The sequence below is a fragment of the Pseudonaja textilis genome, chromosome 10, assembly GCF_049901715.1.
Source record: "Pseudonaja textilis isolate UNSWEBS1 chromosome 10, rPseTex1.2, whole genome shotgun sequence".
In the NCBI taxonomy this organism is placed as follows: Eukaryota; Metazoa; Chordata; class Lepidosauria; order Squamata; family Elapidae; genus Pseudonaja; species Pseudonaja textilis.
In genome coordinates, this window is record NC_141999.1 from 6,889,051 (window position 1) to 6,914,898 (window position 25,848).

At 38.9% G+C, this 25,848-nt stretch overlaps 1 protein-coding gene across 2 annotated transcripts; it reads left to right on the forward strand.

Annotated features, from left to right (window-relative positions):
• The first annotated feature begins 11,097 nt into the window (after positions 1-11,097).
• GJA4 (gap junction protein alpha 4) lies at positions 11,098-20,310 on the forward strand. Of its 2 annotated transcripts, none has more exons than XM_026702681.2 (2): positions 11,098-11,276; positions 17,154-20,310. In XM_026702681.2, the coding sequence occupies exon 2, from the start codon at positions 17,160-17,162 to the stop codon at positions 18,207-18,209; it is 1,050 nt and encodes a 349-aa protein (XP_026558466.1). In that variant the 5' UTR covers positions 11,098-11,276; positions 17,154-17,159; the 3' UTR covers positions 18,210-20,310. The 2 variants fall into 2 exon arrangements, with proteins under 2 accessions (XP_026558466.1, XP_087795697.1); XM_087939571.1 differs by having other exon boundaries at positions 11,100-11,276; positions 17,159-20,310.
• The last annotated feature ends 5,538 nt before the right edge of the window (positions 20,311-25,848 follow it).

Consider the following 25,848-nt stretch of genomic DNA (forward strand, 5'->3'; position numbering starts at 1 on the left):
GCAAAATACAGGCAGATAGCCAACAAATGCAAAATATCATGGCTAACATATTCCAGGACACCATTTCAAAGTTCCCATAGTTTAAGATGTAATGTATATAGTCTGGTACATATTGTATTGTGCTCATTTTAATTAAAATATCCAACTTTAAAAACATTTGGATAATATAATTGAAGGCATTAAAGAAAATAGAAAGAAAAACTATGTACTATAATAAACAATACAGTACATTGACAATATGTATGTATTATCATAATATGATAATATGTCAAATTAGAATATAAACTGTAAAACCCAAATTTTGGATGTGACACAATTGTGTGGATAAAATTGTAGTATAAATCTGGCTTTCAAACAGAGTTGAATTCTCTACTTTTCAAAATTTCTCCAGCCATCAACTGGTGACCATTCCTCCACAGGGGGGAGATCTTTCCCATTTAAAAAAAAATGAATAGTATCCATTTATAACAAACTCATGAGCTTATATAATGCCAAATACAGTATATTTTAAGAAATGTATGGCCTGGTGAAGTTTAATAAGAAAAAAACCCTCAGGAAACTGGATTCTGATTTTTAGAATGTGTTCCATTCTACAACAGTTTTCCAGAACTGTTGATCTTCACAGAATTGCTATCGCTGGAAAAAGAATCCAGTCTGTTCATTATATTTCCAGAACAACGATGATGATGATGATGATGATGATGATGATGATGATGATGATGATATCTTAAGAAAATACTTGGTTGATACCTAGGACACTGGTAGCAACCTATATCAACCATTAGCACTAGTCAATGGTATTTTTGAATGTTCAGTTGATTGAGTTTCATGTTTAATGAATCAAGTATATAATAATAATCTTCATCATCATTTAGAACACAACATGCCAAATATCAAGAGCCGTGTTGGCGCAGTGGTTAAAATGCAATTAACTCACTGCTTACTGCTCACTGCTCACTCAAGTGAAAAGAAGGACCAGGGAAGACATGATAGCAGTCTTCCAATATTTGAGGGGCTGCCATAAAGAGAAAGGGATCAAACTATTTTCTAAAGCACCTGTAGGCCAGACAAGGAATAATGGATGGAAACTGAACAAGGAGAGATTCAACCTGGAAATAAGGAGAAACTTTCTGACAGTGAGAACAATCAACCCAGGGAACAGAAGTTGCCCTCGGAAGTTGTGAGAGCACCATCACTTGAGACTTTCGAGAAGAGTTTGGACTGCCATTTGTCAAAAATGGTGTAGGGTCTCCCGCTTGGGTGGGGGGTTGGACTAGATGACCTATAAGGTCCCTTTGAACTCTGATTATCTGTTTATCTGAGTTCAATTCTGCACAGCTCAAGGTTGACTCAGCTTTCCATCCTTTTGAGGTCAATAAAATGAGGACCCAGATTGTTGGGGGCACTATGCTGACTCTGTAAACAGTTTAGAGAGGGCTGTAAAGTAGTATATAAGTACTAAGTACTACTACTATCACAGTTTTCAAAAACCAAAGCATACAATTTATTGATATCACTGTACCTGGAGATGCCAGAGCCAAAGAAAAAGAACTGGAAAAAAATCTGGAAATACTGGTTGGAACAATCTCACCTTTCCTTCAAGCTCTTTTCTCTCCACTCTCTCCTTGCCTAAATCATTTACTGGCAATGCTAACTACCTTGCAGATGAGTCGTCAAGGATAAACAAAGATTATTCAGCTGCTAAAAATTACTTGAACACACCCAAGTATGACAAGTATTCCTGTATCAGTCCAAACCTTTTATTGGCAAAGCTATCTACTGTCTCCTTCCCCATTTGTGATTAGATTTTGAATCATAATGTATGGGTAGGTAGCCACGCCAAGCCAGTAGATGGGGAATCCCATTAAATGAACATTACGAGAGAGATGTTATCCGTCTGAATAAACTACCTCTGAACTTCCTCAAGTTGTATACATTTAGGTCAAGGATGTAGCCCAGAGCCCTCCCTAGATTCCTGGCCCCAAAATTGTGGTCATTAATGGAACAGAAGAGGAAACACTATTAAGAATATGGGGAGTAATCATTTCACCTGTCATTTAGTTGACTTTTAATATATATTTAGCTTAGACCAAGCCGTCTCCTCTTCTGGCCCCACTTAATCTTGAAGCACCGTTTTTAGCTAAATGCAGCTCTCAGCTCATGAAAAAAATGATTCATTTCTGGCAGCTTTATCCAGAGCTTTCATTGCCATCTATTCAAGGATCAGAAGCATTTTAGCCCATTCAGGTTTGCCTATCGCTCCCTTGCTCTTTCAGTCTGCTTCCTCAAGTACCAGCCTGCAGCAGGAAATCCACTCTTACTCATAACATTTAATAACTACGATAAACAAAAGCAGATTTCCACGTCATTTCTTCATCGAGGGGCCTTCAAAGCAGCTAACCAAGAAGTTATGCATGCCACCCAAACCGACCTCCCTTTCCCTGGCTCTCCAGAACACATCTCTTTGCCGGAATTTCAGCATTTCAGTATCATAGCTCAGTCATGTCTGGTTCTACACAATGGCTTACACACTGGTTGACCAGCCATAGAGCTGATCAAAGCAAAAATAAACATGTCCTCAAATTGAGTTTGACCCCTTGATGATTTAACAGACTCAACTGTACACTTTCCTTGGTATCAAGGGAAACGTGACTTGCCATTGACTTTTTCCTGGATATTTTTCAACTTCCTAGTCTGGCCTTCCTGTTATTTTTAAAAAAAACATAAATTCCTGGAACTTTGGATCCAGAGTCTAGTGATTAAAAAATGGCTGTGTTTTATTAAATTTTTTTACTCCGTCAACTTTTGGCAGAACTCAAAAGGTGGTTCTTGACTTATGACCACAACTGAGCTCAAAATTTCTGTTGCCAAGTGAGACATTTGCTAAGTGGGTTTTGCCTCATTTTAAGACCCTTCAAGCCATAGCTGTTAAGTGAATCACTGCGGTTGTTCAGTTAGTAACACCGCTGTTAAATGAATCTTGCTTCCTCATTGACTTTGCTTGATAGAAAGTCACAAAAGGGGCTCACATGACTGCAGGACATTGGAACTGTCATAAATATGAGCCAGTGGTGGTCATAAGTCACTTTTTTTAAGTACTGTTGTAACTTTGAATGAACATTAAACAAACCTAACAGTTGTAAGTCAAGGACTACTTGTACCTGCCTATCACCTCAGGATGAATGGAAAGCACATTAACATAGATGCAAAAGAGCATTTAGTCTAAGCATGTATTTCTAGATTTGAAGGGCTGGGGACCCTCTGAAATTTGAACATTCTCATTTCTCCTTGCCTTCCTTTTTTCTTTTCCACATTTACTTTGCTATAGTTTTTCTTTGACTATTTCTTATTAAACAAAAGCAGATTTCCACGTCATTTCTTCATCAAGGGGCCTTCAAAGCAGCTAACCAAGAAGTTATGCATCTTTTATTAAAATCTTTTAATAAATCTTTTTTTTTTTTTTTTAAAGATCCTGTAAAAAAAGAAACATATAAATTATCTCAGCTTCTCTATCCTCAAGGTGAGCATTTAATGGTTCGGCTCTCTTTTTAATCTCTTTTCTTTTTAAAGAGAAGGTTAATAATCTCACCTTTTCTCTAAAAAGAAAGAAGATGAGGAAGAGACCCAGCTTCAATATTCTGGCCTTTTGAGTTTAAAAAATATGTTATTAAAGTCGTAGGCGAAACTAAAAATGTAGAAAAGGAAGTAAAATGTGGAGAAAGGAAATATACTAGCTTTATCTGATCCTTTCTGTATATTGGGGCTGCATAAGTTTAAATAAAACTCCTTCTCTTGTAATTGCATCTTATTTAAATGGTGGCAAATGAAAATATTTAACATTAAAATAAGAAAGGAAAGAAAACTAGGATCCAAAACTGCCATTAATAGTTTTTAAAGAAAGTTATCAGAAAGAAAAACTAAACAATGGTTATCGTTTTGCTTCTCAATGGCCACTTGAAGATGTGCGATTTCAACTCTCAGAATGCATGGCTGGGCAATTTTGGGAGTTGAAGTCCACACATCTTCAAGTTGAGCCAACATTGAGAAACACTGGCTCTTTTCATTGTGCAAAGCCTAACGTGGCCAACTGAATCCACTGGGCGCATTTCAGACAATGAAAATAATGAATCAGTGGGTTGGCTTCTTCCAGAAGTGGTGAGTGCTCTATCACTGGAGGGTTCTAAGAAGAGCTTGGACAGCCATTTGTCTGGAATGGTATGGGGTCTCCTGTTTGAGCAAGGGGTTGGACTAGAAGACCTCCAAGGTCCCTTCCAACTCTGTTATTCTCGTAAATGAAGGCAAATATATGTATCCCAGGATAATATTGCAGGATCTAATCTGAGTTGGTCACTGAGACCAGAGGTTTGTTCTTCCAAGCTTTCCGACTCCTGCTGGAGCCCAACCTCAGGAAACTTCTCAATCTTTAGGATGTGTGGTGGGATTCAAAAAATTTTTACTACCAGTTCTGTGGGTTTGGCTTGGTGGGTGTGGCAGGAGAAGAATACTGCAAAATCTCCAGTCAGAGGTGGGATTTGCCGGTTCTCCGAACCACTCAAAATTTCCACTACCGGTTCTCCAGAACTTGCTTGAATACCACCTCTGATGTGCATGGCTCCAGCATGAGTCCAAACGTGAGAACTTAGAAAAAAATACACCTAGTTCCAACAACCTACTCAGACTGGATTGTGTTATTCTCTTTTGGGATGACAAGGAGAACTGGAGGTTAAAACATATGAAGAACAGTTGCCGGAACTGAATATGTCTAGTCTAATGACAAGAAGAACTGGGGGTGGCGTAGAAGCAGTGCTCCAATATTTGAGGGGCTGCCACAAAGAAGAGGGGGAGCGTGTCAACCTATTCTCCAAGGCACCTGAAGGCAGAACAAGAAGCAACAGATGGAAACCAATCAAGGAAAGAAGCAACTTAGAACTAAGGAGAAATTTCCTAACAGAACAATTAATCAGTGGAACAACTTGCCTCCAGAAATTGTGGATGCTCCAACACTGGAAGTTTTCAAGAATGGATTGGACAACCATTTTTTCTTAAACGGTACAGGGTTTGCTGTGTGAGCAGGGGATTGGACTAGAAGACCTCCAAAATCCCTTCCAACTATGTTATTCCCTTTTACTTCTTACTTCAAGGGTTATTGGGGATGGAGTTTCAAAGAAGCAGAACAGAAGCTGCTTTGATTGGAACTGATGGGAAAAGGAACAAGGCCTCACTGGAAATCCTGTGGATCAAATGCACCAAACTGATGAGCCGGATTACATGTATTGGCTAAAGGTTTCTCACTCCCATTACATTTAATTGACCTTTTTCCATATTAAAATCTTATCTCAAAGTTAGGGTTACTGGCCAAAGGGGGAGATGTTCTCCATTTTGTGCTCCAGTTCCCCATCTGGGAAGCAAGGCCTTAAAAATCAAATATTGCCCAGCTTTCTGAGTTTTTATTACTATTATTTTGGACTAATTACTCAGCATAATTAACAGATAACTAGCATGCTAATCACTAGAATTGGTTCTTGAAAATAAAGGTTACTCAAAATATGTTGGAAGTATGAACACGGGACACATGAATTTGTACTTTAATGTCCCAAAGGTGCTTTTTTCAAAAGGCAACTGGACTTTCTTAGGTTTTTCCTTAAAGACCTTTCGCTGCTCATCCAAGGAGCTTCTTCAGTTCAGTCATGACCTGGATGACTGACAATCTCCATAAAGATTGCACTTTAATGTCTTTTTTTTATTTTTAAAGAAAAAATATTTTTTAACTTTTCAGAAATTTAGACTTTTATTCATGTGATCTTAGTTCTGGCCACAAATAAATTTAAAAATGACTTTGCTTAACATTTTTGAATCAGAATCTCTGTAAAAGACTTAATTGGCAAAAACGTATCGATTTTTCAAGAGTTTTGGGTGTTTATGAAAGCATTGTAGCAATGGTGATGATGATGATGATTAATTTGTAATTAAGTAACACTGAGATGGAAGCTGTTTCATTATTTGGAATCCTGTTTTCCTTGACAGATAAGCAAGGAAGTGAATTTCCAAGTGATTTCATCTAATTTCCTTCAGTTGCTGAATATATATATATATACTTTTCTAGATTTTCTTTCCTTTTTTTTTCATTTATTTGTGGTTATTTTCACATATTTATGTATTCTATAATGGGTTTGTGGTTTTTCGTTTGTTTATTAAATCAACGCTAGGTTACCCAGTGCAGCCCAGTTGCTTTGGATTATGTGTCCCATCATCCCCTGATATTTATCATGCTAGTTGAGCTAATGGAGGTTGAAGTCCAAAACATTAACTTATTCTATTTTAGATTATGTTCACTAAGTTTTCAGTCATAAGAAGGTTGCATAGTGCAAGGTGCAAACCCAGTCAATTGGCTTGATAAACCATGGTTAGATATGACATATAAAACCAAATCACAGTTAAAACATACTATAATATACCCAAATATATGCAGTATCTTATCTTATCATCTTTAACATGTCCTGAAGGAATTCATATTTATAGTTTTATCCGGTGAGGAACATTCTTTCTCTTTTCCTTTTCAAATCTAATAAGAAAAATATAAAGGTAGATAAGTGGGGTTATTTTAATTAAGAAATTAAAATGAATAAAATCCATTGCATGGTACTATTGGGAAGACATAGGGAGTCCTCAAGTTATGATCATAATGGAGCTTGCCCCTCATGGTCATAAAGCAAATAAGTCACGTGACCAACCCAATTTTATGAATGTTGGGGGACTATCTGCACTGCTAATCTTATGCCTTATAACATGCTTAGCTTGGCTGATTTGCAGCAATCTGGTGCAGTTGCACATCTTCTCCAAAAGATGACAGTGTTCCCTTTGAAATAGTCCAACAGTGCAACAGCCTTTCCTATGAAAGAGGGATAAAATCAGCACAAAAATTTCTTTTTCGAAGCCAAGACACTGAAAAAGAAACTGGGTGGGGTGAGCACCCCTGAAAATTTCTCAGAAAAGTACCTCTAGGGAAAATTTTAGCATAGATGATGTTAATTAAATACCTAGCTTGGTGTAGTGGTTAAGGCATCAGAAACTGGGAGATGGTGAGTTCTAATCTTCCCTTAGTCACAAAGCCAACTAGCTGATCTTGGGCCAGCCACAGTCTCTTGGCCCTAAAAAGGGGGCAGTGGAAAACAGCTTCTGAAAAACTTTGCCAAGGAAACTTCAGACACTTCAGGAATTGGATACAATTGAATGGAAGAAAGAAAAAGATTTAATGGCTAAATAAACAGCCTCCCAGATACATCCAGATACCTTTCAACATCCTTGGCCAGCAGCCTATTGGCTGATGGAAGATTCTGGAAATTTGTGGTTCCAAAATCTGAAGAGTTCCAGATCAATGAGGGCTGGAATAGAGCTTCCATTTTGGCCCAGGTGCAACTCAGCCTTGACCCACAGCATAGATTTTGATCGTTTCTGACTTGCTCAGTGATTCACTATCAGAGTTATGACGTAATGCCACGATTTATAGCTGAGGTCATGATAAGGTATCAGTCTCTTTCTTCAATTGGCTCTGAACTGCTATAAATGGGCATCCAGCTGCCCTCATCCCAGTAACATTTTTCTTTTATAAACATAACTTTATTCATGACTTGCAAGCTATCCAAGAGGCACAGGCTTCCAGGAACGTCTCCAATGCTCCAACAATGTAAGAAACCTCCCTGAATAAAGTCATCATGTGAGGAGAAAGTTTGCTAAGGCTGAGGAAGACATTGTTGAGGTAAGTTGCATTTGAAGGGAAATTCATTCCAAGGTGTGGGAACTCAAGCTGTTCCTCCAGCAGCATAAATGATTTGACACAATCCCCCGGATGTCCCTCCCACAAGAAAATATCATTCAGCCCTGAGAAATATTCATTTTCAGGGGAAAGCAAATAGTTAATCCCAGCTCAGAAGGTAAGAAAAGTCATTTGGAAAGAATTGAAGGAATTGGTGTTCAGGAATGAATGGATACTGGTGTGATAAATCATGAAAGTGAATTAGCCGGCAGAGTTACTTTATATGAAAGGTAGATGGTATAAACATAAATAGACAGACAGACAGACAGACAGACAGACAGACAGACAGACAGGTTAGGATAGATAGATAATTAGGTTAGGTTAGGTTAGGATAGGATAGGATAGGATAGGATAGGATAGGATAGGATAGGATAGGATAGACAGCCAGGCAGGCAGGTAGGCAGACAGACTCTTAACATACTAACCTTATGCAAGCAATATCCATAGTAACTATGACCAGAAAGTATTACAAAGACATATTTCAACCTATTTTAGGATACGCTCATAGATGTATTCCTCGAGTTAGCAATTTTTATTGTAAGCTGCTCAGAATCAATTTATTATTGCAATTATCAATTTATTATTGCAACTTAGCCTTGACCCACAGCATAGATTTTGATGTTTCTGACTGATATAAATATATGAAAAATAAATACATTTTTTTTTTTATAAAATGCATGGATGTATGTCACCCTTTCATGCTTTAGCTACTGCAGAAAACAAAATGGACAGTTTTTTTTCTTTTTAAATAACATGTAGGTAATTCTTCCTTTATGACCAGTCACTGGGTGACCATTCAGAAATACAATGGATCCCCCCGCCCCCCTCAAAAGGTATTTATGACCTGAAATTCAATAGCCAGTCCTCCCCAGTTACATGACTGCATTTCAGGCGCTCAGCAACCAACCCCCATTTATATTTACGTCCAGTTTTCAGAAAAACTGGCCCATAGCAAGCCATCAGTTTGCTTAATGACCATGGCATTCACTTAATGACTGTTGCAAAGAAGGTCATAAAACTGGGTTGATAAAGTAACTGATCTGCTTTACAACTGTCATGAACCTGATGGGCAAGCTCCATTAGGGTTATTATTGCAAAACTACCTCTCTCTTCTTACAAATTTCCCACTAATATTACCTATACACTATACAGTGAATATCTCTTCCTGGAGGTCAGCTTGACCTCTTCTTCTTTGCTTTAGTCTTCTTCTGGTTATGAGCCTCAGCAAGCTGCAACACCCAGGATCAAGAAGCAGAAGGTCATGAGTAGAAAGATCCACTTATTTTTAATTCCTGCAAATATATGCCAATTTATGCAAATACAGGAAGTCCTTGACTTAGGACCACAACTAAGCCAAAATGACTATTGCTAAGTGAGACAATTAAGTGACTTTGCTCCATTTTACAACTTTTCCTGTCAAGTTTGTTATCGCAGTTGTTAATGCGGTAACATAGTTGTTAAATGAATCTGGCTTCTCCCATTGACTTTGCTTGTCAAAAGGTCGCAAAGGGGGAATCACATGACCCTGGGACACTGTAACCTGTCAGGAAAAATGAGTCAGTTGCCAAGCACCTCATTTTTAATCATGTGACCCCGGGAATGCTGCAACAGTCATAAATATGAAAAACAGTCATAAGTCATTTTTTTCAGTGCTGCTGTGTAACTTTGAAGGTCACTAAATGGATGGTTGTAAGTCAAGGACTGTATCATACTTGATCACCTATTCCTGAAACAGGAACTGTAGCCATCTTGTTTCCTTGGCAAAGTTGTCAATGACATTGTCAATTGTATTATTGCATTGTATTGCATTGCATTGCATTTCTAATTCTGTTCTAACCTAGTCTATTCTATTTCTATTTCTGTTCCTATTTCGATTCTATTTCTGTTATTCTACTCTGCCGTTCTCTACTCTGCTCCATTCTACTCTACACCCCTCTACTATATACTCTATTCTGTCCTTATTCTCAGAATTCTTCTTTCTGTGATCGGTTTATTGGAGCCTGATAATTATTCCTGTATCTTTGTCGATCTCGACCATGTTTTCACCTTCTCACTGTATTGACTAACCTCCTCACCGTGCAAGTTAGTAATGTTGGCATGATAAGAACTGAAGATGCACCCAAAGGGAGTATCGCCGTGTCTTTCAAGAAACCCAGAAATCAATTTTCAAGCTTAAGAAAGTCACCTTCCTCTTTCTTTGACCACTTTTCATATTGGATGGCGGCTTCTGCCTGCAGATTGTCAACGTTATAGGTGATATTGATTGCTGCTTGCGATTCCTCACTCCCTTCCCCAAAGATTGCAGGGATTCCCTGCCTGAACACCCCACCCACCCCCACAGATACACACACATTTTCCTGCTCCTGATTCCCACGCTTTGCAAGGTGCTGGTAAATTCTTCCCGTGCAGGATTTCCCTTCTATTGCTCTTGGCCTTCATTGCTGCGCAACAGAGGCACCGATTGTTATTTCAGTCTCCGCCGTTTTCCTCCACTTCCTTTTTCCTCAGCCAGGCTCTGGAGAAATATTCTCCAACCACCACAATCCTGCTGCTGCTGCTGCTGCTGTTTAGGAAATCGAAAGCTTTCTCCCCTCTCCCTTCTGTGGCCGTATTCACCCAACATGCTGATGTTTTATCCTAACCGGTTTATGGGAGAGTGTTGCGTAAGGCCTTGAGTTGTAAGCTATCCCAGGGAATTGGGTTCACATAAGACACTAAGTTCCCAGACATTTGCCTCCAGTTTTCCTTAACAAACTCTGAAGCAGTGGGCTTTTCTTTTTTTTTAACTTTGGTACCTTTAAGATGGATGGACTTCAACTGGCTGGGGAATTCTGGGAGTTGAAGTCCAGTCCACCTATCTTAAAGGTACCAAGGTTAAAAAACACTGTTATGCAAATTCACTGCTGCATCTTTAATGGACTTGCTTCCGCGGGTTGTGTGAACACAGCCTCTGTGAGGTGAGCCACTTGTGTTAAGCTCTTTCAGCCAGGAGGAAGATGATGTCACATTTATCTATTCCAGGGGTCCCCAAACTTGGCAACTTAAGACTTATGGACTTCAACACCCAGAATTCTCCAGCCAGCTATGCCAAGTTTGGAGACCTCTGAGCTATTCCTTCTTTCCACCTGCCCAATCAACTGTGACTTTTTAAAGAAAAAAAATCCAGAATAGTCAGCAACAACTGCTAGTCCAAGGCCTTTCTCCTCCTCTTCCCGGACTCGTTTCCTCTAACTCCTCCCTCTCTGTTAACTCATCCAAGGGTTATTATAATAAACTTTCCCCTTCTTTTTGCTCTTCATAACGGTCTCAGAGTGCCCTGAATTCCAGAAGTGTTTGTTATATTCCCGTCCTGCATCTAAGCTCGGCTGCAGTTTCTCTTGTGGAGCAGAGCTGATACCAAGAAAATTAAGCCAAAAACTCCTAATGAGGACTTTTAAGTCAGGAAAATCCCTTTGATTTGTTGGTGAGTAAGACTGTCTTCAAATTTGTTAAATATCCCTAAACTTGAAAGCCCTGGAGGCGGTGCTTTGTTTTAAAGAATAATAGTAAACCTGATTTTCACAGTAGTCTGCTTCAAAGTTATTCCCTCTTGGCACCACAGCCCTCATTCCATTTTAAGATTTAAGGTAAAGATTTATGGTATTTTTCTAATGTTTGACTTTCTCTACCAGACTGTCATACTGTATGTAGGAGATCCAAGGCATTCTGCCATCCTTTTCTGATTGCCTACAGCAAGCCTAGCTGTTTAACTTTCTCAAGACTCAGTCAGAGTAGAGCTGGAAGGAGGTCTTCCAGTACAACCCCATTTTAAACAAGTGGCTATCCAGTCTCTTTTTAGAAGCCTCCAGTGATGGAACACCCACAGTTTCTGGTGGCAAGCTGTTCCATTGATTAATGGTCCTCACTGTTCAGAAGTTTCCCCTTAATTCCAGGTTGCTTCTCTCCTTGATTACTGTAGTTTCCATCCATTGTTTCTTGTCTTACCTTCTGATGCTTTGGAGAATAAGTTGGCCCCTCTTCTCTGTGGCAGCCCCTCAAATATTGGATACTGCTGTCATTTCACCCCTAGTTCTTCTTTTCTCTAGACTAGCCACACCTAATTCCTGCAAACTTTCTTCATATGTTTTAGTCTCTAGACCAGGGGTTCCCAACCTGGGGTGCTTGCACCCCCTGGGGTGCGAGCCAATATTCCAGGGGGTGTGAGAAAAGTCCAGGTAAATAATAGGATATTGGCTATATGTTGGCATTTTTATTTATTATGCAATGGATTAACTTTGTTTTCATTTTAGAGTTAAATATCGTTATTTAGGGGCCGTCACATACATAGCTGAAAAGATTCAATCCTACCATATATTTAACGCGTTCAGTAATTCCTAAAGTCTAAATTTCAGGGGGTGCGAGGTTCGAGTGAAATTTCTTTAGGGGTGCGGGGCAAAAACAAGGTTGGGAACCACTGCTCTAGACCTTTAATCATTTTAGGTGATTTTCTCTGCACTTTTCCCAAAGTCTCAACATCTCAGCATACTCCATGTCTTGTTGGATCTTTAAAATGAAGTTACTAGTCCTCATTGACGTTATGAAAGAAGAGCTATTGCTCATCCTTGGAGGAATTATCTAAGATCAGTCATGACCAAGCATGGACTTCCTGATTTTTCCCAGTACAAGCACAGTTAGGATCATCAAAACCTGACAAATCAATTCAGGATGCCAACAATTCCAACTGTCCCCTCTGCCTTCTGGTTGCGCAGATGTGTAGACAGCCAATAGCTATTTTATCACCTTGTGAGGAAAAGCTTGTCTACAGGACAACCTTCTCTAAAAGGAACCAGGATGCAGTTTTTATTGTTTATCCCTATTTTTACCAAAGCAATTGGCAACCTCAGGCATTAACTCTTAATAAGCCTTGGGCAGCTGCTGAGGCGAGAGAATAAAATTATGATAGTCACAGTTGTGTAGGCACTCTTGGGTAAATTTAACCACTTAGTACTTCTTTTCTTTAGTTCTACGCCTTCCTGAGACAGGAGGAGTCTGGTAGCATCTTTTCCAAACAAGACGTTTTATTAAAAGGCATAAATTACCAGATTTTTTTTTATACTATTCCCTAGATTATCATGGCTCTCTTCCTTTCTGAGTGTGAGATTTTAAAAGCTAATCCTTTAAATGCCAATGCAGCAATGTTTGGGCTTCTGTATTTATTTATTTATTTAAAAAAAAAACAGGGCACATAGACAGGGATATAGCAAAGCATGAAGGCAAAGTACAGTACAGTGAAATATTTCTTGCAAGGGATAGACCAGAATAACAGAATTGGAAGGGACCTTGGAGGTCTTCTAGTCCAAATCCCTGCTCAAGCAGGAGACCCTGATACCATTCGGGAATATGGTTGTCCAGTCTCTTCTTTAAAAATCTCTAGTGATGGAGCAACATCTGGAGGCAAGTCGTTCCACTGATTAATTGTTCTAACTGTCAGGAAATTCCTCCTCAGTTCGAGGTTGCTTCTCTCCTTGATTAGTTTCCACCCATTACTTCTTGTCCTGTCCTCGGGTGCTTTGGAGAATAGCTTGACTCCCTCTTCTTTGGGGCAGCCCCTGAGATATTGGAACACTGCTATCATGTCACCCCTAGTCCTTCTTTTCATTAAACTAGACACACCCAATTCCAGCAACTGTTTTTTATAGGGAAGAACAAGGCATTTGGTTTTATGACTACATACTTAAAACCTCACACTTCCATCTTCTCCCATCTGTCGAACTGCTGGGTTTTCAAATGTCAAACTATATATATTTAAGCCAGGTAACGTGCAACTTTATTTGAAAGGAGACTTTTACAATCATTGATTGCTTTAAAATCTTTTTTTTTTTTTTTATTCCTGATCATGCACAGATGCACGTTATTTTTAACTCCACAGTTAATGCTACTTCTAATTTCAGATGGGCAGTTTTGTTTGATTATTCTAGGCAAAAAATGACTGTGTTGCAGCACCTAAATGTTTCTCTTATTGTAAGCGAACTGTAAACGCAACCATTTCTGAAAAAGAAAGATATTTATAGAACCCTTCCGGAAGAAGAGCAAAAGAACAGCTTTTGGTTTCCAGAATTTCCTTTTGAAATGTAAGCCATTTTGCGGTCTGTACCGTTTTCTTCAGAAGATTTAATTCGCCTATATTAAGCTGAAGCTGACAAAGTTAGAGGTCATGATAGAATTTGTACTCAGACTGCCTGAGACCCATACATGGAATTTTGCCTTAATCTGTGGTTCCTCCTGGCACAGCTCTCAAAAGTCAGCATTTACTGGATGCTCTATGCCTGAAGATGATCTAGTGAAGGGGCATATTCAGTTTTGGGTGGGAATTAGTACCTACCTGGAATTTTGGAACCTGGTTCTGAATTCACGGCTGGAGTTCTACAACCTGTGTTGATGGGTGTGGTTATTCTCTAGCTATTCACCTGCTTTACTCACTTCAGAGGATCCTGTAACTTCTTTGCCACTCTTCCCTCTCTCTGTCCCTCCCTCCGTCCCTCCCTCTCTCTCCCCTCCCCTCTCCTTAAGCATTCCTCCAAAGAAAGCAATGGATCTCAGTCCCTACTTTTTTTTAATCTTCCAAGAATATCCAGGAGACCACATAAGATTGGTGATATTCTTGTAAACTAACGTTTTGCTGAATTCTAGGGTTTCTCTCCCCCCTTTCTCTCTCCCTCCTTCCCTCTCCCTCTCTCTCTCTGTGTTCAATCAATGAATGGGATTAATAGTCAAGAAACAGAAGACAGCAGTGGTGGTAGATGTAGAAGTGCCAAGCAACATGAACATCAGGAAGAAAGGAGTGTGAGAAGCCAAAGGAGGATCCAGGTTTGAAGGACGTACTAGAAACGATGTGGAAAGTTAAGGCCAAAGCGGTCCCAATGTTGAAAGGGGCACTTGGGGTTGTCACTCCTAAGCTGGGAATCCAACAGATTCCAGGAATGACGTCAGCACTAGAATCAGACATTCAGAAGAGTGCAGTGCTAGGAACACCTGAGATTCTGCTCAGGACCTTAAACTTGCAGGCCCTCTACACAGACCACCCCAGGAATGAGAAGGAAGATTCTGTGTATGTGTGTGTGACTATCTATCTATCTATCTATCTATCTCTCTCTCTCTATCTATCTATCTATCTATCTATCTATCTATCTATCTATCTATCTTTATCATATCTCTCTCTCCGTCCCTCCCCCCCTCTCTCTATACACACACACACACACACACATACACACACACATATAAAGAGACTATGTCTCTGTCTACTACATATACATACATACATACATACACACACACACACACACACACACATACATACATACATACATACATACATACATACATTAACAATACAAGGGAGACTTTAAAAAATTAACAGCCACAATCAAACTCTCTAAAATATAGCAATTATTTTGATGTAAGCTGTAGTAGTTCTTTTTCAATGTTATACTCAACCTGGAATAAAAAAACACCCTTCTTTTGTAACATTGCCATCCTAAATTGCAATTCATATTGAGAGATCATTGAGAGTACAAAAAATAAAAGAAAAAATAGTGTAGGTTATTTAATACATTGCTAATAATTTTTGAACTTATACAAACTTCAATGTATGGAAACAACACAGGGCACTAAGATGTACAACAATGTAATAAGGTAGGCAAATACCAAAATAAATCATGCTAAAATATTTGGTTGATGGTTTCCAAGTATAGCGTTCAATGATCTCAGCACTTCGAGAAGACGCTAGGAAGGGCAAGGCAAAATGAAAAAAAAAAATGAATTTGTAGTTTAGAATGGAAAAAGGGTGACTTACGAATTTGATGGTTAGAAAGGGCAGAAAATGGGAAGATAATAAATTCATTTGTAACCACTGCAAATAAAGGATTGGAGCGGCTTCTTAATTCATTTTTTCTTTTCTTTTTTCATTTATTTGTTTTATATCTTCCTTTTTTCTTTTCTATAGCTTTATACTGTATGTCTTACATTATTGTAATTCATATTTTAATTTTAAAAAATCGATAAAAATCACTTTTAGAGACCAAGTAGTGCAAGGCTGGATCCAGCTGTCTTATCTGGTTATACTCCAGCTATTGGTTGGCTGAATTCACTGGAAAATAAGGGAGTTTGGGCCTGACATATCCAGAAGAAGGAAAGATGGAGAGACTTTCTCATTAACACAGCGTTATGAAGTGGCTTGCCTGAAGCTGTTTGCAGAACTTAGGTCATGGCCAACCACTGTAGTGTTGTAAAGGGTTCCTCCTGAATGTTTCTACCTGACCTGGAATATTAGGGTTGGAACAGATGTTGAAGTTCTTCTTGTCCAACTCCCTGTCCAAGCAGGAGACCCTACATCATTCCAGACAAACAACTATCCAATCTCTTCATGAAATTCTCCAGTGATGACGCACCCACAACTTCTATAGTCAAGCCATTCTTCTTGCTAATTGTTCTCACTGTCAGGACATTTCTCCTTAGTTCCAGGTTGGGCCTCCCTTTAATGATCTTCCACCCATTGCTTCTTGTCCTGCACTCGGGTGTTTTGAATAATAGGTCAACCTCCGTTCCTTCTCTGTGACAGTTATTCAAGTACCTCTGTTTTTTTTAATATGCCCTTTCTATTCCACCTACATGTTTAGGTTTCTGCACTACTATTCAGAAAACCATCTCTTATTTTTTAAAGTCCAATGGAGTTAAAGCTATGTTTATAACATGTATGCATATGTTGTATTATTAAAATATGGCAGAGAACTAATTCAAATCACTTTTGTCCTACACACAGATGCACAAAAACACTCTTCAGTGTCATCATTTTCCCTGTTGCTAGGTAAAATATTAGTATAGATTTAAACTCTAACCACATCCTCAAATCATGCTCAGCTATATTCTGTGTTCCCACAACACCTTGAATCAGAACAATTGCAAATGTATGCAGCTGTATTTGCATAGGATGCTAGTCTTAACCATGGTTATTTTTTGTGGCTTTGCAGTTTACAGTGTAACTTAAACAAGAGGGTTTCCTCAATAACTAAATTAAGAATATTGTGTACACACCACCATTGTACAATTTGGTTGGATTTAAGATATTGTATGAGGCCATCTATGTTGGGAAGAGAATGAGTTTTCACAGCAATTGGCTGGAGTGAATTATGGCCGCATTCATTAGCCTGTCTTCCTTTGGAGCCCTGCAAGGCCTCCTTGGGGGCCAGTGTAAGCCTCAATTCAGATGTTTGCCCACCTAGAACTCAAATGACGGTGGAAACCTCAAGCTCTCATGAAATGATTATAGATCCCTTGTTAACTCTTACTTCTTTACTGTTCTTAGCACAGGATGGGCGACTGGGGCTTCCTGGAGAAGTTACTGGATCAGGTGCAGGAACATTCAACAGTCATCGGCAAGATCTGGTTGACAGTCCTCTTCATCTTCCGAATCTTGATCCTGGGTCTAGCTGGGGAGTCCGTCTGGGGGGATGAGCAGTCCGATTTTGTGTGCAATACCAAGCAACCTGGCTGTACCAACGTCTGCTATGATAATGCATTCCCTATTTCCCATATTCGTTACTGGGTGCTGCAATTCCTCTTTGTCAGCACCCCAACTTTGCTCTATCTGGGACATGTCATCTACCTCTCCCGACAAGAGGAGAAGCTAAAGGAACAGGAGAGTGAACTCAGGGCATTGCAAGCCAAAGATTACAAGGTGGCAGCTATGTTGATGGCAGTAGAGAAGAAGATGGCCAAGATCTGTTTGGCTGAAGATGGCCGAATTAAAATCCGTGGGCCTCTGATGTTTACCTATATCATCAGTGTGATCTTCAAGACCATCTTTGAGGCAGGTTTTCTTCTTGGCCAATGGTACCTATATGGCTTTGTCATGCATGCTAACTATGTGTGCAAAGGTTCTCCATGCCCACACGTTGTGGACTGTTTTATGTCCCGTCCTACTGAAAAAACCATCTTCATCCTTTTCATGCTGGTAATGGGCTTGATCTCCCTTGTCCTCAACGTTCTGGAGCTTCTCCATCTCTTTTGCAAGCACCTGGTCAGAAAGGTTAAGGAAAGTGACTGTTGCTCCCCATCTTCTGCTCCCCCTCTACCCTTCGATGCCAACAGCATTGGTAAAATGCCAACAGGACCTTATCCACCAGATAAACCCTATTTCTACCTCCCCATGTCAGACAGGCATGCTCCACCCTACCAGGGATACAACAGGCTTTCCAGCGAACAGAACTGGGCCAACTACAATACAGAAGAAACTCTGGCCTTGCAAAACCAGATTAATCCTCCTGATCTCTTTGCAACAGGAGCCCCCAAAACCCATCTCTCTCCAGAAAGGCAGTCCAGCCGCCCAAGTAGCAGTGCTTCTAAAAAACAGTATGTCTAGCAAGCAACCATTTGAAGTTTAAGTTCCATGGGGGGCTTCCTTGGTAGCAACCAGGTTTCTCTCAAGGGTCTCTTCGTGTGGAAGGCTCCAATATGATTCCTTATCATGGAAGAAAAAGGCTGGACCTCAGGATTCTTTCCAGGTGCTTCCCAAGTTTTTGCCACAGTATTCTATTGCCCAGGTGAAAACCAGGACTTGACGATGGATGCAGACTGAACTTGTAGATCCACCAAAGGTGTAAAAAGACACCTAGAACAATCTCATAAAAGCCATAGAAGTGGCTGGTTAATGGGCATTTTAAGATGGGAGTGCTAAATGTTGATTCCTGGGGGAAAACATAAATAGTTGGTCTGTACTTTGAGGTATCTTGTGAGATCAGAAAACAGCCACTGAAACACAAAGGGAGGTGGGTAAGTAGAAAAGAAACCAGCTTTGACTATCCAAACTGGGTTTCAAATTTTGGAAGTAGATGCAAGCTGAAAAGGAGAGTGCAGAGTAAACTCAAGGAGAAACTTCTGATATGTCACCTTTTTAGGAATGGACATCTGAACAAGTTGAGGAAAGTCATTTGTCAAGTAGATTTATTTTCATGTTGCAATTGTCAAACTTCTGAGCAGCTTACTTATTAAATACTGCAGCTCATCTACCTTTTGCATATTGTTTCAATAGGCATTAGGGAGAATAATTGCTATTGCTCATGTTATCTTATCGAATATGACTCCTATTTAAGTTTAGAGCTGATGTGACTTAGGTCCTCTGGGTTACTTTATAAATGCCTTCCATCTAACAGACTAGAAAAGCGCAGTTTTCAATCTCACCATGTTTGAAATTACAATTTCTGTCTCCACTGACATTGGGGTGAACCCTTGGTCTGCAAAGCGGCTGTCTCTACATTTTTTTTCCTTCAACTGGTAACTTGGAGAAGTTGAATCAAAACTGTTCACTATGTAAATTAACTCCCCATTCTCAGTCTCCTTGTTATGTAACTCCATCTCTCATTCTGTCAGGATACTTTTCTGGAAATTGGCCTTCCACAAGCTAAATGCGCTTCAACCCTGTTGGGGCTACACGTCTCCAAGTTTCCAGCCTGCTGGTTTGGGATGCTGGACACTGAGATCCCAGCACAACTAGAGGATACCAAAATATGAAAAGCTGCAGCAGGCACACATTTCTCTTGGTTTTAAATGGATCAGAACCTCATCAGAACTTCACCCTGATAGTTCTGTGAAGCCACATTCCTCCGTAGACAAAAGACTATTGTGTTATCTGAACTTTATTCAGTATAAATTGTCCATTGATGATACTCTCTAAATATTGAAAGCTATCTGGCCTTGTCCAGTGTAGCTGCTCACCCAGCCTTCCCATTGCAATCATTATTTGTGCAGGACTCTGGCAAACAAAGATTGCTCCTGGATGTTTGAGGTCAATATTGTGTTATATGTGTATCCTTATGAATCATTGCAGTGGTCAGTCTCTCTCCTGGCTTCCTATTTATACCTTCTTTTTTATTATGTGTTCTAATTCTTTCACATCATATGACTATAAGCACAAGCTGGATCCTTCAGTGTTAAAACCACAATTTCTCCTGCAATGGGAAAATAAGGTGGATTTTTTTTTAATGCTCATGTATCAGCCTTTTTGGAAAAAGTTCCTGCCTCTCTCTGGATTAAATCAAAAGAGTGGGGTGGTTTTAGGGTTTTGTGTTTGTAACTGCAAAAATATATGCTCTGGGAACTGGCTTTTGTTGGTGCATGTGAAAAGCTTGGGATGGTTATAAAAATAGGATTGCACTCCAGCTTCAATCAAGAACAAATTGTGATAGAAAGAAATCGGGGGGCAAAGAGCTTTTTCTCTCTCTCTCTCTACTGAACTGTTTCTGATAACTAAGCTGTGAAAAGGAGATTGTTGGCTGTAGAAAACCCACCTGTGTGCCTTTGAAGGAGATGGCTCAGATCCAAATGGCCATTAAGAAGCTGGCTTCACGTCACCAGTTCATGACCAACGTTCATGCTTGCAGGTTGCAAGATGGTATGAACTCTGTGTTTGTGTCTTGTTTTTTTTTTCTAAATAAAAAGAATGTTTTTATAAATAAAATGAAAAATTGGCAAGACTGTTCTGTGGGTCAATAGTACACCTTGCAGACTATATAGAATTGTCCTGATGAATGCTTCCATTCCATTACAAGATTCAACCCATTGGACACAATGATTAAATATTGAAGATTTAACCAGGTCCCTTATAATGAACATACGTTTTTGCAGAGCTTCCAGTGACAGAGGATATAACGCATATATTATTTGAATGTCAATTATATAAGAAAGAGAGAGAACTGTATCTTGGACTGCACATTAGATAAACAGCCTATTGGGATCCTTATATTAAAACAATATATTACACGTGGGATCAAAATTCACACATTGCATATATAACACAGCCCTTCATTTGAATAAAACACTGAGATCTGCATGTGTGGGTTTCATTGTGGTAAATTGTAGGAATGACATAAATATATGATTTGTATTCATTATTCTTTCATAGAATAACAGGGTGAGAAGAGAACTTGCAGGTCTTCTAGTCCAACCTCCTGGTCAGGTTGGAAACCTTGTACCATTTCAGACAAATGTTTGTCTTAAAAACCTCCAGTGTTGGAATCTACACAACTTCTGGAGACAAGCTGTTCCACCGATTAATTGCTCTCACTGTTAGGAAATTTCTCCTTAGTTTTAAGTTGTTTTTTTCCTTGATTAGTTCCATCCATTGCTTCTTGTCCTGCCTTCAGGTGCTCTGGGGAATAGGTGGACTCCCTTTTCTTTATTATATCCCCATTAATGTCATCCATAATCTGTATTTAATTCCATCTTTACATATGGTCTTATCGATATTCTGTGTTTTATATTCTGCATTTGATATGACCTATTGGCTAATCAACAATAGTTACTTCACTTTCATTCCACTGGACAACACATGATCTCCAGTCCACAATGAGTTGTGGAACACTTACTCACAGCCCCAAAGTTTTATCTCAAAAGCTATCAGGTCTTCCTGGCAACATCAGTGTGAATGATACATGGATATCTGCAAGGGAGGGGGGAGAGCAAGTGACAAAACATAAATGACTACATCATGCTAACAATGTGACTCATGTATATGTGTGTATCCGACCTGTAATTATGCAAGGGTGGCATTTGATGATGCTAGTCTGCATTTCATTGTGGTTTGCTGTCAACCACTCTGCAGTCTACAGTGATTATTGTTGTAACAAATCATCTTTTACAAACAAAACCAGTAATCATCCTTTATGCTAATGGTCCAATAGCATAAAATATGGAAGATTTAACTAAGTCCCTTATAATGAACATACTTGTATTTGCGGAACTCCAGAGATAGAGAACATAATACATATATTATCTGAATGTCAATTATATAAGAAAGTGATCATTAACTTGGACTGCACATTAGATAAGCAACCTATTGGGATCCTTGTATTAAAGTATATATTTCATGTGTGGTCAGTATTCACAAATTATGTACACTATATAATGCAGCCTTTTAGCTGAATCCCAAATTGCCCTAATTCTAAACCATGACTTACCACAAGTTGTGTTTCCATCTGATCAGATGGGAAACTCTGATGACCATATTTAAGTGAAGAACTGGTGTCCTTTTTCATTGGGCCTTGTTTACACCTAATCCTGCTACAGGGAGGATCTGGTGAACCTTGGCTATGAACCTGGAATTGATCCTCAATTATTCACTGAATTGTTATTTCAGTGTTTGAGTTGCTAGGGTGTGTAGTGGAAGAAAAAGTGCTGTGATTATGGCTACAATCCTATATCCATTCACTGGAAGGAAGCCTGATTGACATTTCTGGGGCTCACTTCTGAGTGTTGGAAGAAATATTCATCTAGTTCAGTTCCAAGCAGGAGAAAGACACTGGAAATACTGGAGGCTGATTGGAAAGAGGATTTAATGAGGAAGCACAGCCAACAAGCAGATGGTCCCAGTAGAGCTGACCACATGGAGTTGAGCGAGAGGTATTTATACCCTCTCTTGGGCTTTGCCCTTGAACTTCCTGTTCCTGTGCAAGAACATGTATTCTATTGTAAGGGTCATAGGGTCACTTTGATGGCTAAGTCCCAGGCTTGGTTGAAGCTTGCTGGGTGATGCAATGTCCCCAGTGATTGTGCCAGGTGGTGAGTTCTGCTGCTAGATGGGTTAATCCTATTATGTCCTGGAGGGTCATTTCTTAATCCCATCACCCTGGAGCTGGAGGTCTTTTGTCTTGTAGATAGCCTGGCCCAGTCTTTCTTAATGGGCACAAAATATCTCCCAGGGGCAGGGAACTGCTTTCCGCCTTTAAAATATGTTTCTTCTTTTATCATCCAGGGAAATATAATATTCTGCCTTTTTAATATTTCTCAAAATATTTCATTCTTAACTTTCAACATGAATAAACCTGGAGAGCACTGCATGGTTAGCTCCAAATTAGAAGAAATCTGGTGGCACATTTCTGGCTAACGTTTTATTAAAAGACATGAGTTACAGTTCATGAACTACATTTAACTTCCTCCTTGTATAGAGTTGTGATGTAGATTTAAACTGGGATGAGGCAAAGGAGGAGAACGAAAGAGAAGGCAGGTGAAGCAAATACAGGTTATCCATGCAAAACATTACAAATACCTTATCAACTGATAGCTCCAGTGTGTTTGTTGTCATTTGCAGAGATCACCTGAAGCCTGCCTGATGTCTCCACAAAGCTGATGCCTTTTAGTCAAATTTGTCAGCCTGAAAAGTTTCTGACTGTTTCCTCCTGATTTTTGGCTATCATATAGTAACACAGCTTTCTTCCCAGAATACTACACAAATGATACATTGATTGGATTGTGTTCAAATTCCCATCTATTTGGAATCTTCAGATCTGTTTTTGCTGGAAATAGACAAAAAAAAGTGACCTGTTCTTTGAGGTATTCTCCTGGCTGGAGCTACTTTGATGAAGGATTACAGTAGAATTCAGACCATCATCTCCCTCCCTTTTTTAAAAAAAATGTTCAAATGTGGAAGGCATCCTTGAGATCATCAAGACCGACCAATCCCTGCGCACTATGGAATCCACAACTATCCGGGAGTGTGAGGGGTTGGCACTATGAAGATTAACAAGTCTTCAAGGCTAACAGTCTTTTATGTCATAAACCAATATGAGATGCATGGAGCTGATCTGGGGGGGACACACACATATTTTTTGGATTAATGGAAGAGAAGGTAGATAGGGAGGAGAACATCGGATGGCTTGCAAAAATCTGGATGACCAGCAGATGGCAGGAAATGCTTCCTTTTCTGTGTCTTTTTGCTGCCATCTAGTAGAAAGTTTGTATTTTTGCAGGCTGACCTGGCAGCCATGGCAAAAGGAGAGGGCGAGACAGCAAAGAAAAGAGGAGGGTGCAAACTTTGATAATTATTTATAGCATGACTGTTTATAAAATAGTTCCTAGGTGTGGCACAGAACTTCATTGTGAGTTGATCAACAACAATACAATCTCTTATCAGCAACTGATGAGGCTTATCTGAAAATGGTCCTTTCCCCTTCAATTGCCTAACAGGGCTAACTCTCTGGAAGGAAATTTGATAAAAATAGCTGTAGGGAGGAAGGGACTTTAATCCTTTCTTGGATGACATTTCTCCAATTCCACCCTTGCCCCAGCGGCTATTATCCCTACAGTGGAAACAATTTGGCAGAGTTCTTATAACACACTTAATCCTAAACTCAGGTTAACAAAACACAATTGCCAGACTCACCTAGCAGAGGAGATACAAAGGGAAAAAGCATCTCGTGACTTAACTTTTTTAAAAAATTAAAAATAAACTTTATTAAGATTAAAAAGAAAAATATGTACAATACATAGAATACAACCTTTCGTTACAAACAAAATCAATATACAACTACATAACAAATAAACATAAAAATAAAACATATACATTTCTAATCAACTAAGACGGTGTGATCTTTTATTGAAAACAATTTTACTAATATTCAGTTCCTGTTTTTGGTAAACGCTCTTAATCTAACCACTTCATTTTTCAAATTCTTATCTTTTAATTCCCTGGTTTTTTATCTTTAATCCAGTTGTACCATTTTTCCCAAGCTGTAGTATGTCTTGAGTCTTCCTTATCCCTAAGTTTTTGTGTAAGTAGGTCCATTTCAGTGCAGTCAAGAACTTTCTGAATAGTCAAATTATTTGTCGCATTTGGTCACCCTTCCAGCATTGTGCCAACACAATTCTTGCTGCCGTAATTATATGGAGAATTAAATATTTTGGTTTTTTTGCATAGTCCCCTTTTAACATTCCCAACAAAAATATTTCGGCCTTAAGTTCTAGTTGGATATTTGTAATTTCTTTTATCCAAATTCAATTTTTTTCCAGTATTTTTTTACTTTTTGGGCAAAGCCACCAAGTGTGGAAGAAGGTACCGCTTGCTTGCTTACATTTTCAGCAAATTGGACTTAACTTTGGGTACATATTCGCTAATCTTGAGGGTGCCAGGTACCACTGGTAACACATTTTATATTGATTTTTTTTATAGACAACCAATTTTGTAATTTTGTTTCCAAACTTTTTCCCAGTCTTCCAGATTAATGTTGTGCCCTACATTCCTTGCCCATGCAATCATTGGGCCTTTAACTAATTCTTCCGCCATTTCAAATTCTAATTTCTAATTCTAATACATTTTAGAAACTAATTTTTCATCCGTTCCCTCTAATATTTTATTTAATTGGTTCGGTTTTCCCTCAATTCCGAATTCTTCTATGTCTTTTTTATACCTCGTCTTAAGTTGTATATAAGGCCACCACTCTATTTTCATCCCTTGTTCTCTAAGTTCTTGATTTGTCTTTAATCCTCCTTGAGAATTTAAGACATCATAATATCTAATCTTTCTTTCTGTTTCTAAAGCATTGGGGTAGATCACTGCCTCCATGACGGATACCCACCCTGGAATCTTCATATAATGTTTATGTTTAATCTCTTTCCACACTTTCAATAGTGATCTTCGGATTATGTGCCTATTAAAGTGTGTTATTTCCAGGGTTCCACATGAAGGCATGCCACCCCGCCTCCAGATCATTCCCTTTTAGAGTTAAAATTCTTTTACTTCTCAGGTTGGCCCATTCTTTAATCCATGTTAGGACTGTTGCTTTATAAAATAGTTCCCAAGCAGGGAGTCCAAATCCACCTCTGCATCTATTATCTTGTAATGAGCTTGGTTTTATTCTTGCTTTATTCCCTAACCAAATAAATTTCATAGTAATTTTATTTAATTCATTAAAAAAAATTTTTGCCTAATTTAATTCAAATAGCTTGAAAGAGAAATAGTATTTTTGGCAAGATGTTCATTTTAATGGTCACAATTCTCCCTAGCATTGATAGTTGTAGTTTTCCCGATTTGTCTAAGTCTTTTTTATTTCTAATAATAATTTAACATAATTATCTTCTTTTATTGTTGAACATTTTGCCGTGAGCCAAATTCCTAGATACTTATTTTTTTTTAACAATTTGAATACCCATTACTTCAACTAATTTCTTTTTTTTTCTCTGTTAAGTTTTTTGTTATCATTTTGGTTTTATCCTCATTAATTGTTAATCCT